The sequence below is a fragment of the Hesperophylax consimilis genome, chromosome 3 (genome assembly GCF_061612785.1).
Source record: "Hesperophylax consimilis isolate HC1 chromosome 3, BYU_Hcon_1.0, whole genome shotgun sequence".
NCBI lineage: Eukaryota > Metazoa > Arthropoda > Insecta > Trichoptera > Limnephilidae > Hesperophylax > Hesperophylax consimilis.
In genome coordinates this window covers 17,785,907-17,799,955 of record NC_142838.1, presented here as the reverse complement: position 1 = coordinate 17,799,955, position 14,049 = coordinate 17,785,907, and the positions used below count along the sequence as shown (strand labels likewise).

At 34.9% G+C, this 14,049-nt stretch overlaps 1 protein-coding gene across 4 annotated transcripts in view; it reads left to right on the top strand.

Moving 5' to 3' along the window:
* exp (expansion) overlaps window positions 1–14,049 on the top strand; it is a 248,645-nt gene that overhangs the window by 226,292 nt on the left and 8,304 nt on the right. For 2 of the 4 annotated variants that reach the window (XM_089648887.1, XM_089648898.1), the window contains one exon: window positions 10,439–10,841. In XM_089648887.1, the coding sequence (XP_089505013.1) occupies window positions 10,439–10,841 (403 nt within the window). Of the gene's footprint in view, window positions 1–10,438; window positions 11,476–14,049 lie in introns of all 4 variants that reach the window. The other 2 variants (XR_016305059.1, XM_089648905.1) reach the window with 2 other exon arrangements.

The following is a 14,049-nucleotide window of genomic DNA, read 5'->3' as shown; positions in this document are numbered from 1 at the left end:
CGCGAATAATAATGGCAGAGACCAATCAAATTTAATTAAATTTCCTTCGGGCATCTAACCAAGAAACCGCAACCATAGAAAAAGCATCAATCAATGACGCTGGTCATCAATCGATAACTCTTTAATGCAGCATCCGTCGAATATAAGGCAGTGGGTCGCTGAGGCAGGCGATTAAAGCTAACTGAACGATTCGTGTATTTATAACCGGTCATTCGTGTCTAGTACTCCGTAGGGTCGGCATAGATTCTACCTATAAAGATGGCTAACATGTACACAGACATAACGTACATCTTAAACCTTATACCGCCGAGAAGCAATTACGTCTGTAAACATTTCTTTTGATATCAGGGTTGTACTCCGTCTCGTTATTTATCACACATCGTAATATCACACATTTAATTTCATTTAAATCATTTCGTTTTTGTTTTCATAATAATAATTAAAATCGTATTAAGAAGATCATTGTTTAGCATCGTCTCATGCTTTGAAAGAAGTTGTAGGTATTAAAAAACAAATCTGTTAAAATTAATGTGTAATTGATTGAAAGTTTTTTGCTGCACATTCATCACTTATAATCAACACCGTTTAATAAGTCATTCGGGTCAATTACTACCACTTATATGTATATCAATTAGTGCTTAAAAATGTGTTTTTTTCGCAAAATAATCTGCTTCTTCTTCACGCTTAGCTCGTATTGGATTTTTTTTACATTAGCCCAATACAGGAAGTCATCAGGAAAATAATTTCCCTCAGGGTGTATGTTATCTTTTGGGATGCTGTGTGGGGAGTCTTTTTTAAGGAAAGGAGGGAGAGGAAGTTCTGGGAAGGTAAAAGGTATTAGGATTGGGTAGGAATCTAGGAATCAGTGTATCCAGGAGTAACGGACATATGAATATATCCCTCCCACTGAGGCGCAAGGGGATGGGTCGAGAGACTAGTTGGAGAGGTAAAGGGGTCTTCCTAAACCAGCCTCTCTCGATCTGAAACGCCACGCAGGCGTATTCTGAACACACCTCACCCGATGAACCCGGGAATCCCTGCTAAATCACCAAACGTAGCGAACCACTTGGGGTGACTCCATGGCTGAGGTATTCGTTATCTAATAAATGGTTCCCGGACAAACCCGCCTCCCAAACTTATCATGGATTTATGAGCCATATTGTGGATCACTCGACACTGTAAATCACAGACAGACTTTGTGTTTCAACTATACCACTATTGAAGATTCGTTTCCCCTCTGCCAGCATTTTTTTTCAAGGATCTTAACTGCACTATAATCTCAAGTTTTTATACAACAGTGTACCTACATATTTTGTATGTAATAGTACTCCAAGAAATCACACTGACAGCTAGACAATATTTTAACGAATGTTTCATAAACTCACCTTACCCATCGACCTATAATTAAAAACCTACGTTATAATAATGAAGAACAATATAATAATAAAACTAAATGGCAGGACATGTTCAAAGCTCGTAATCTGCTGCGAAAAAAATAATCGAATAATAAGGATTAAGTATCCGCCACCCTTTCTCTTCTTCATGTATTACACGCATCCTGACATCATCAGATATCTGGAAAAATTTCACATGTTCGTGGAATGCGCTGAAAGAAGCTCGAACATTGTCACCCATGGTGTCGCGCAGGAGTATGTAAATCCCATGCTTGGAATGTTAACACTCGTAAATAGCAATTCAAATGCTGATCACCATAATTTATGGCAAATAAATTGCCTGGTTCACACATGAGGTAGGTATTTGATTTCTACCAGAACGGAGTTGTGCCAGATACAGGTACTGTTCGTATTCTAATATCTCAATTACTTATTTTTACTGTTTTTTTTCACTATCTAAACTTCCGATAAATTAAGGTATTTTTATATTGAAGAATAAAATTTGTGTAACTATTTAAAATGTGCCATTTCAAATAGTTACACAAACGACATGTTCGTTTTTATTCGTGAATATGGCGGTGGTGACGTCACGCCGTGCAACGTTGTGACAGCCGTCTTACCAGTCAGTGGCGCTATTTGCGTCATAATAACGTTGTAGCCAGTTTTTATGAATATTAAAATTACACATTTTTAGTACAATGATCGGAGTAAGAATATATCCTAATTATCTTTTACATTTAAATACATCATTAAAAATCGGTATTCATAGTTTGTCAAAATACCCCATTTAGAGGATTAGTTAGTAGCCCACGGAAATGGATACAAAATAAAGATTCCTATATATTTGATAATATCTAGTAGTTCTGTGTACAGTAGACTTCGCGTAATGTTGATTACTCCGAGTTCGTAACGCTCATGCGCTCTGGTGAAATAAAATGGTACTATCAAACACGGCTACCATCTTGACAGATTGACCAGACATGGAAAACATAAAAAAATTACAGACAGACGAAATGCAAAGAGGTCAAGACAAAACAGGGCTTCGCTAGCTTCGGCTTAGCCAACAATATATTTCTTTTTTAGGTGTTTTTACGAGTTGTTCTACCGGATATATTATACCTAAACGCATTAGATTAAGTATTATTTTTTATTTTCTAAATAATATTTGAGGACGCACAACATCTATCAGATTTGATTTAATCCAATATTATTATTTGTAAGCTTGGTCAAATAGGTTGTTGTCCGATTTTAAGGTCTATTCTCTGATTTGTTTCACAATCTTAGCAAGAACGTAAATTTGCATTACAGAACACTTGATATAATTAATACTAAGTTGCATATCGAGTACCAACTTGTTCGTTCACTTTCATTTTATAGCAACTCGATACCTACTGCTTAAACCGGGTACACGCAAAGACAGAAATTGTTTTGAATATCAATTCTATCTAGATTTCTGGTAAAATGCGTTCATTTCAACTACAAAAACACTATAGTTTTAATTTACATGTTATTTTTTAGATTACAAAACATTGCAACAAAATAATGAAATACAAATACTGTACAATGGCAAACCAAAATATCAATAATTAGTGAAATCTTTTCGTAAGTTTCCATTATTTTTTTTAATTTAATTAAAATCAAATTTAATAATATAATTATTAAGTTCTGCAAGTATTTTTTGGTTTTTGTAATTGTTACAGCTGTTTCGGCTTTGAAGGCAATTTTCAAACTGTGGTTTTAGCCACGTTTAGACGACTTTTTAATCCTATCCCATTATAGCCAACCGCAAAATGATGTGTGTCAACCTGTAGAATATATATATATTATATATATATATATATATATATATATATATATATATATATATATATATATATATATATATATATTCAAATATATATATATATTTGAACATTCCTGAAGATATATTCAGTCAGTGGAATGGTTTGTTTTGAATTTGGAATTATATTAGGACACAACTACATTATTACAATTCAAGTTGCAACTAAACAGAATTTTGCTTATCATTATTGTCAATACATTCAGAACATTACAACACAAATCTATGCAGTCCTTAAGAGATTCATGAGAGTCATGCATTAAGCGTGCCGCTGGAGCCATGTCTGGAACTTATTACTATGGCCGCTGCGCACTCTAAGGATTGCGCTCTCTTGGGAACCATAAATCGTCCTCAAATTCGCTCTCTGAATCGCAATACATGACAAAGCTACGAATTCCGTCTGCGGACAAGTGAAACACATAAATATAGTCTAAAAAATAAACGTCAAATCAACTGACGCGACCAGAGACCACTTGTTACGTGGTCACATGCGTTGCGTATGTAGAACCAGTGTGCACGTTGACCTCGGAACGTAGTAATGCGTGCATCGCGTACGTCGACGCAGTGTGTTTCTACCTTTAGATTTCGCTTCTGCTCGTACTTTGTTGTGATTACATTATCGTGTATAAACAAATTCAGTTTTTCACAATCAAAATTAGGCATTCTAATCAATTAAGCAACGACCGCCTCACGTGAATAGGAACGGAATGCGGTTTGGCAAATAAATAATTCACCATCGTTCGGCCATCACACCAGGTACATAATTAGAGAAATCAATAAATGGTGGAATTTTAAATACATAATATTCAAAATAATCCGACCCACGCAATTTATTTTGTACAAAATTACACATTTAGAATCATGATACATGAAACTTGAGTAAGGTATTTAACTTGCTAATTAACCCTCTAGCCAATTTCCCACAGAGGTAGGTAAAGAGAATGAAACGCCACAAAACCCTGTCTCTGCAAACATCCCTTGCTTTATTCACCGTTTAATTTATCCCATAAACTTTTCTGCTAAATCGACTCTTGACATGACCTGACTCAAGTATTTGATTAATTTAATTCTTCCACATGGAGACAAATGAGTATTGCCGATTTATTAAAATCCTGTTAAAAACGGGATAGCATGCCGTTTCAATGTAAACTTTTTAGTACATTCATAATATATCGGAACACATGTTCATGCACCTGCATTTGCCCTAATTGTACACAATGACGAAATGCGAAAATATTTGAATTTTTATGAACGCGTTTTCTGGCATCCCCATAACACGTTCGATTTTTACTGATAGTTTATTAGGAAACCTGTAAATTCATCCGTCAAAGGTTTTCTGTCCCGTTTTTAACCGGAGTATGAATAATTTGAAGAGATTTATAATAAGTTTTCTCCGTGCGTGCTTTCGTAGAGCGTCCCCGACTCCTTCTTCCATTGAATTACTCCTCATGATTTGTCTGATACTCCGCTCCACATGACTTAATCATCTAAGCGTTCAATTCTAAAACTTGTCCATAAAGGCCGATCATGGTTAAAGTCGTAGGTACCTACGTTATTTTACAACTCATTTGAATTTTAAAAGTTACTTATGTAATTTTTGGTCTGAAATTGGATTCCTACATTATTGTTATTGTATGGAGGGTGTGTCTGGGTGCGTTAGGGTAGGGTTGTTTCAATTTTTTAAAAATTCACCGGACAGCTAAATGACATCAACATATTTTTACTCCAAGTAAGCTAAGATATCGCTTAAATTCTGTCGGTTATATCCTGGGTGACACCTTGCATATGTAAACGTAATCATAAAAAGCTAAGGTTATTTTAAGTTATTCATTAAGGGCCTTACTAATGATCGTGTTTTACATTGTACACAACTAAAACACAACCATTAATATAAGCGGGTATGTATTTAAACCAAGATTGATACTTTACGAGTTTATTATTGAAAAAATACAACATCCATGTAAACATAAACTAAGGTTAGGTAGGATTCATTGACACAGATAGCTAAAGTGTATACGGCTCAAATTCGTTATTAGAAGTAATCCTATTTGAGATTTCAAGATGATGTGTCGCAACAGACTGCACTTGAGAATCCTATCAGAGCAGTTAGCAGGAGAACTCAGTACATATGTACAAAACATCTTCAAATCACCACAGTCTTCAGTCTTGTGCAATTGAGATACTGAAGCGGAATTCTCACGACCATGTACCCACCACTAGTTACTCGAAGATACGAGTACCTTCATTACCCGATAACATTTGTATGAACGCGATAGTTTTGAAAGCGATCTCAATGCAATTCAAAGAATTATACCTAGTCTAGCGAGCTGCTATCTCTATGGCTGCTATGGAGGGCATCAATCTGATTGAAGAGAGAAGAAGTATGAAGAAAGAGACTTTCTCATCAAATTATTTGCCAAGAACCTTTATCCTGAAGATAATCTGTACATCTAAAGTATCTAAAAAAGAATGCCGGAATTCAGCATTTTTCTAAAATATTTGAAACATTTATTCCTTTTCTAACATATAAAAAGCTACTTTTCATTAATAAATAAAGTAAGGTTATTTAAACTGTTACAGTTTTCAACTGTTTTCAGTTCAACTAAAAGTTGAACTGAAAATTTAGGGTTTTCACTATCATTTAGTGAATTTCTTCCGTAAAGTTTATGTATTTAATACGTTCGTATTATATCTGTAGAAAGTAGAGACAAGTCGAAACTTTGTAATCAAGTCTTATTAATTTTTTTAGCGCTGGCTCAACCTTATGAGATACATCAAAATAATTTACTACAGAATTGTATATCTTAAAAAGGCATATAGAAAAATCCGCTTAGGCATACGTATCTCCTTAGGATAACTCCCAGCAACGCCGGGTAACGTCACCTAGTATTAAATATGAAAAGAAATCATATTATATTAAAGTCAGAAATAACACGAAGTGAATTATTTATTTACTGCACATCTATTTAAGTAGAGTTTACACATATGTATACTACGCTTGTCTCACTAGGGATATCCTGTCCAGAGACAGGCTAGTTTACAACATTTTATTTGAACAAAAAGGTTATTTTACATTTTATTTTAAGGTTAGGTACATTTTTCTGATTAGTTGGAAGCAAAAACCTTTGATAGATTTATGCACTTCATTTTGGTAATAGTATTTTGTGACAAAAATAGAGAACTCTTGATTTAGATTTGTTTTAGTTGACTATTTGTTGCACGATTCTTGTTGATGATCTAATAATCCAAGTGTTTAGCCAATATTTTAAATTTGTTTGGATGGATCGGTAAAGGGTTAAAATATGAAGAATGGGGCTAAACATTAAGTTTATCAATAACAAACGCTTTGTTTTTACCATAATTTATTTATTTTTCACCAATGGCTTCGCTTGGCGCAAGCTACACCAGGGTAAAAGTTTTTTATTTTGTTTAATTTTATAATAATTCAAACCACAAAGCGATTGCTTTTACAAAGTCACTATCAATAATCTTTTATTTATATTTAAAACAAATTTATAAAAAAGTCCCGACAAACAAATTTTAGTAGTTTGACTAACGGGTGCTCTTATCAAGTACAGTTAGCATAATTAATTACCTACAAACATATATCAAAATTCATAATATGCATTTTGTCTAAATACAAACAGTTGATCAAAGCATCTAAATAGATTTATTGCCTCAATGGCGATCACTTCCACGTTCATCATGTCATCTTGAAGTACGACAAAAGTAGAACTGAACGTCGTCAACTTGTAGTTGCGTTCAACCATCGCTGGGCCACCCATCGACCATCTAATCGGCCATCATGTAGAGGAGCCTTTATTGTAAATACCGATTAGTGAGGGAGTGGTCTAAAGCGTCGGAGACGCACTATGGTGTCGATGATTCAATCTTTGCTAGCTTAGTCCTCCATCATTTTGCAAGCAACATTTTCCGCTTTTATTTATGCGAGCAGGGAAGAATCAAACATTGTCAGGTTATTTGTAACCCCGAAATGCTTGTCTTTCTTAGAATATCATTTTTTAGCGTTATTTAGACAACCTATTCCCCTGAGAGTTTCAGTTTTTTTTCGTAGATTTATGAAAAAATAATAATCTATTCCAAACATACACTAAATACGGCATATATCAATGATTCCAAATCAATTTTGCACACCTCTAACTTAAATTGTAGAAAACCAAGGCCTCTTTGTCACAACATATTATTTCCAAAGCGTTTTTGAAAAGGAGTCAAAATAAGGAGATTGTTATTACACCAATAGAATCAGTTACGGCGTGCAAACATTGACACATATTATTACACCACCAAGTAGTAATCGAGCAGAGAAAACAATGTTGCCTTATCGAGTTGAAAGGCGCCTCCCAAAGACAACAGACTTGTAGCCGACTTAAACGATGTCTTCTGGTATTGTGTGAGTGACAGAGATTGACTACCAAGAAGGAAAAGATTCACTGACGATCTTCTCGGACATTATTCACGGAGTGCTTTCTATTCGGGCTGCTTTTCTATTTTGCCTATTGCCCATTGTATGGAAACTGTCATGCAGATATTTACGTGTCCGCTGTGGCCCGTTTGCTGCTGTCACGGAGTAGACCTTTCCTCATCGGTTGTATGTATTATATTCTATTACAAGTTACAAACCTCAAACTAAATAAGTTGCTTCTGATCTGTTTCAACAAAGTCACTCGTTACTTTTTCGCTCTTTAAATGTGTGTGCATGCAAGGTATATACCCTATTAATAGTGTTAATACCTACAAATTAATAAATAATTCAACATGTTGTCTGTTTGAATGAGACGAAATATTATTTTATTTTTGTTGAGTGTTGAGATATTTCATCCAAAAGTCTAACAATATTTAAAAGTGAGAACAGTTTTACTACGCGTATGAATACACCAGTAACACTTTGTTCATTCAGCTCAATAGATTAATTCTTATATTTGTAAGTACCTAATTATACGTTATCCAATAAGGATTTATAAAGTACCAATTACATTTGTAATACTTTGTGATTGCAGCTTACCGTCATGCTTAAATTCAACATTACAAAATGATCGCATAATAGTGACAATATCTCTCGGATAAAAGTCGGAAACTTCCCCGTGGATTATTACGTTATTTTTAAACAATTGTTACTACGAATAAGTTATGTTGTTTTTATGAACTAAGTTAAATAAAGTAATACTTCAAATGGTTTCGATTAGTAAAATGGAGCATTGATGTGACGGCAACCAACTCTTGCTTATTCACAACAACATCCTATCAGGCGTTCATCTTAGTATCGGCGTACTTTCTCCCCTCTTTAATTTATACAAGTCATCACAAACTAACGCGTAAAGAAAGGTACTACTCGGCCTTTAAATACGCAACTTCATTAGATGTGGAACAGTAATAACAAAATATCAACGGGCTAAAATGAGCTCATTAATCATGGATATATTTATGTACATGGATATTTTATTAGATCGTCATTGTGGAATATTTTTCCCAACGCAATGTTTTTTGTTTTAAATATGTTCGAATAGATGAATTTCGATTTTGTTAAATAAAATAATTAATGAATGAAAGCAATGAATCTTGGAAGTGGAAATTAATCAATTCCCGACATTCAATCGATCTGGTTGAAGTCGTCAGATAGAATGTCGATGACAATGCATTCTATTAACTTTTGGAGGCACACAGTCTGAAATATGATGTAATTTTAAAAAATTACAGCAGTTAATATAATAAATAAATATCGGTACCATCCAATCAGGATTTGGCATCACCGGTTCACTCATTTTAGTCAGTCCCTGGGGAGGAAAGTTCAATCCTCATTCAAACCAGTTTTTTTACGGACATTTTAAAAGTTCACAGCAGTCGAGAGCAAGTCCTGGAGAGAAAAACTAGTTTTTCATCAAATGCAACTCCGAAATCTCTAATTTTAGTTACTATCTCACCTTGTACAGATATACAGGGTTTTCCAATAAGAGGTGTTATTTTGATATTCAATCGTAAAAGATCAATGGTTTCGTTGCTTGTGTGGCACGTAGCGCCGTTTTGTTGAAAGTAAACGTTTTTTCAGATCAATACCATCCAATTTCGGCCATAAAAAATCATTAATCATCTCTCGATAGCGCAATCCATTCACCGTAACTGTTCCTCCAGCCTCATTTTCGAAAAAGTAAGATCCAATGACTCTGCTGAACCATAAACCGCATCAAACAGTCACACTTTGAGAACAAAGAGGCTTTTCAACAATAATTCTTGAGTTTTCCGAGCCCTAGATGCGAAATTTTGCTTGTTGATGAAGCCACCGAGGTGGAAATGGGCCTCATCACTCAAGATGATTTGCATTTGATTCACTCAAGTGAATTTTAATAATTTCGATGCGTTCTTGAAGCGTGTATCGTTCCATTTTTATTAATGGCGTAGTTTTTACTTGTCAAATGTTAAAAAATGACAGCTTCAAAAGTAACATCTACTGAAATAGCGGGCTATTCAAAATAACACCTCTTATTGGAAAACCCTGTACATGGTCAATGTATAATTAAATAGTATTGAATAATTTAGTGTTATTGATTTACATTTGTTAATATTACTACTAATTACTCAGTAAAACCATAAAAAGAATTTTAAAAGATAACAATATTTTTTTCCAATATTTAACTTTATTAGTTGTTTATTTTTTCTTTACATTTTTTAGTCAGAATTTTTAACCTCACTAGGACAAGCCTGTGTTGAGGTTAATAATTTTACAAAATAATAAAAATACCAAAATTATTATATATCGAGAGAACAATAGACGTAATATAGTAAAAAAACGTTTTTACGGGTTGATTTTTAAATGTTTTTCTGGCTTTAATTTAAAATTACGGATAGAGGGAAGACAAATTTGCTTGTTAATTTTATTTAAATTGTAAAATTACATAATTTTATGGAAGATTGGAGTCGAGTTCAAGCTTAATAAAATTAAAATAATGTCCATTTAAATGACATATTGTTAAGCTTACCACTTACTGGTAATGGTCGTAACCTTTCATTGTGATCATTGAGAAACCCAATTGACTGTTACAAAGAGGTATCAATACTCTATGATTATTCACGTCAATGAATCTACCTATTATTTTATAAAATTAATTTCTAAACCGAAGGTGTTCTTTACCTACAACCACAATTAAACATCTGTCTTACACCTTGCCTAATGTACACCTTTAATTTTCAGATGACCCCTACTACTGCGGCCTGCGCGCTCGCGTGCCCAACTTCGGGAAGGCCAGCAACGGAGTTCCCAACGGCAAGGCGGCCGTCGTACCCAACGGCAAGGAGGTCGGCGTGCCCAGCAAGCGCTACAGCCTCGCGCAGCCACACCCGCTGCTGTTGGCGCACCAGATGCACGCGCACCACGCGCCCGTGTGGCACGCGCGCTCCTACGAGAGCGGCATCGGTGCGTATGAACCAGAGCAGCTGCTATGGGCGGGCGCGCACGACCACCAGCGCGAGTTCCTCGTGGAGCACGAGGAGCGTCTGCGCGCCGAGCGGCGCCGCGACAAAAAGATGTCCAGCAATGAGATTCGCGGCGCCAAGGCGGCCGAGCACGCCAAACTGAGGTTCCTGCATCAGCCGCGGTAGACACACTAGAACACAGAATAACCTGATAAAACGCGGCGCGATAGGCACACGACCCGACACTAGAACCTACCCACTCCATATATTCAATGCACAGATTTAGAAAAGTCTATCAAAGAAACCAATTCTCCTAAGAAATGTTTTCATCTGGGTGTATTCTACTATCGGTTTGCTTATCGCGTTAGCCATATCCAATTTTAAATATATTTTTATTAAGTTTATTATTTATAAACATATTATTATAATGTGGTAAAATATATTCAACAGTCAAACGTTTGTGTCAAAAGATGCAGAATCCTCAAGTAAGCTTAATCTCGACGAATCATTAAATTAGCTTTTTTGCTGCTGCACACACTCGCAAACGTAACAAACAGTAACAGGTCTACAGAATGGATGTGTGAACACTGAATATGTATATAAAACACACAACACACGATTCTGAGCACTTTCTCATCTCACCGATTTCTCTCACAATTGTGCACTGTGTTACCTTTTCCTTCTGCTTCCTGTAAACTGGCTTGAAGCGAAGTCTGCTAAACCTTTGTTCTGAGTTCAAGTTCCGCAACTGTCTTCAGTCCTCCGACTGTTCCTGACCAGCCCTTGAACGATCCTTCCGCATTTGTGCTAAAACCGGTATTTATGTGTTTCACTTATTTGTGCTTGCGATCTCATCCCAATCATCAAACGGGTGGTGCATTACTTCATCGGTACAGATTACAAATGATGACATGAGACTGACGTAACCAAAAATAACAATGATCAATAATTCACCGACTTACCATCTCCGTTTTGCACGAAAAATAATAATAATAAATTACATTTGCATAGCGTAATTTTGTGACATTCCACCGTAAGTGCACAAGAAGCCTTAGGCCCAGTTGTTTCGCAGAAATTCACGTGTACCAAAGTCATCAAATGGCGTCACTTTGCCGATTCTAAGTTTTTTCTAGCTTTTAAGCGAATTAGGAACAGCAGAAGAGGACAACTATCATGTTGTTAAACTTGTCAGCTTATTATAATTTGTATGAAATCATAAACGCACCTAGAATCAGCGTTTAACGGGGACGTTCCAAATGTCTAAAAAGCAAAATGTCGGTGATTGGCCATTTGTTGACAATGTTACATTTGAATTTTTGCGAAACTACTGGGTGTTAAACAAATCAATTTTAAATTAAAGTTTTCAAAAAGTCGACAGGACTTACATAAAAGTCTTTCAAAATTTTGTTTAATTGTATTACGATGAAAAAATAACAAATAAAATAAGTGTAATCAGATTTCACCGTGAGATTAACATTCTCTCTTTTTATTGGGTTATAACATCAATGAGGGCAATTAATAAAAAAATATTAAATTGGATTAGTTTTGTTTGTATCGCTAATTACCAAATACCTAGATATTGCTCGGCTTTTTTGCTTGCAAATACATTTTTTGCTTAAATTTAATTTTTGCTTTTTCAGTGGCTTTGCTGCCCGTCACGATTACCATCGGACAGAAAATTATATCCGCAAAAATACACTTTCCTTATTGTACGTGTAGCAAAATAAAACAAAATCATTACAAGTTCTGCCACACACGCTTCTCAACACCCATATATTATAAAACTACATTAATCGCGACATGAAATATTCATCTACATATCATTGACCTGCATAATAATAAATCTTACAAATAATATTCATAATCATGGTTCGATGAAAGGGATTAACATTTGGGTTAGACAAACCGCGTTCATTTCAGAACATCATAAATCACATATTATACATCTCAAAATATTACATTATCTATTATCACAGTAAGACAACGACATTGTTTCAAAGTTGCAACACCCGTCGGTCGTATAGAAAATAATAACACATTTTGCAAGTTATTCAATCAAAGAGCATTAATGGGAGGAGATGATTAATATCTATTTCAATTCAAATTCCTTTGGGTGGCGAAACTAAACCTTAAATACCAACTGTGTATTATTGCCACTTTTCAAAAGACTGGCAACACAATATATAATCACATAGTCGGTTAACAATATATAACTAAAATCCATTAAGCTCAAAATTAGTTAATAAAATGTACAACCAAATACAGAAATAACTACTCAACTATGAGCTGAGACGCTAAAAATAACCGAGCTATAAAAATGTTAAATCCATTATTTGCATTTTATCAGAAACATGTACTCACTGCGGAGCATTTTCTTTCCCAAAATTTTATATCAATTAATTCCGCACAGAGAAAAATGAGTAGTGCTAATTTATTAAGAATCTCTTCATATTTGTGTTAATCCGGTTAAAAACGGGAAATCAGGCCATTTATGTTAATTAACATATGTTCATGCATTTGCCTTGATAATATACAATGACAAAATGCTGAAATATTGGGACATCGTGAAAATACCTTCGTATTTATTAAAAGTTTAATAGGAAACTTATTAATTCATTATTTAAGGGCCTGCAGTCCCGTTTTTAACTGGTATACGAATAAATTGAAGAGATTCTTAATAAATTAGCAATATTTTATATCGGCAAGTTTTCTCCGTGCGAGGAAAAACTTTGCTTGGCAACAACTTATTTTTTGATTAACTTTCCTATCGGAGGTTGACTATTATCAATAGCATCAGGGTAATCTTTACCCTGCAGGGTACAGACCATATCAGCGGAACTGCACTCATACTCGCTCATAACTCCATCTTCATACTATTTATCAATCACATTTCCGCGATTCCAGTTAGCGCCCTCTAGTAAACAAGTATGTAAAATTTGTTTCATTTTTCGTTCCGCCGTTGTATTGCGAAATAAACAAAATTCGGCTATTGAAACCAAAAGTTTCTGTAGAAATAAGCAAGTGGTAGGTATTTCTTCCGCTACCGACTGACATAATAATATTATTATTTCGTAATGTAATGTAGCGGCGGTGAGCGGTAAACGGCAAGCCCGGTGCACTTACAAGCAAAATGCGAACTCGGTTTACTTCCTGAAATTAATATCAGACCGGTTGGGTTGGGCCATTTTTTGTAACCTTCTTTATGAAGTTGTAAATGTTGCATTCTCTCTACTAGAAAAACAAATCAGCCATTAGATTTAATTTTTAAAATGCAACTAATATTCATTTAATAATTCCCATCTTCGCCTGGGATCGAACACTGTTTTTTGACATGTCAATGTAAATTTAAAAGTTCATACAATGTCCAAGAAAATGGTGACTGTATAAATC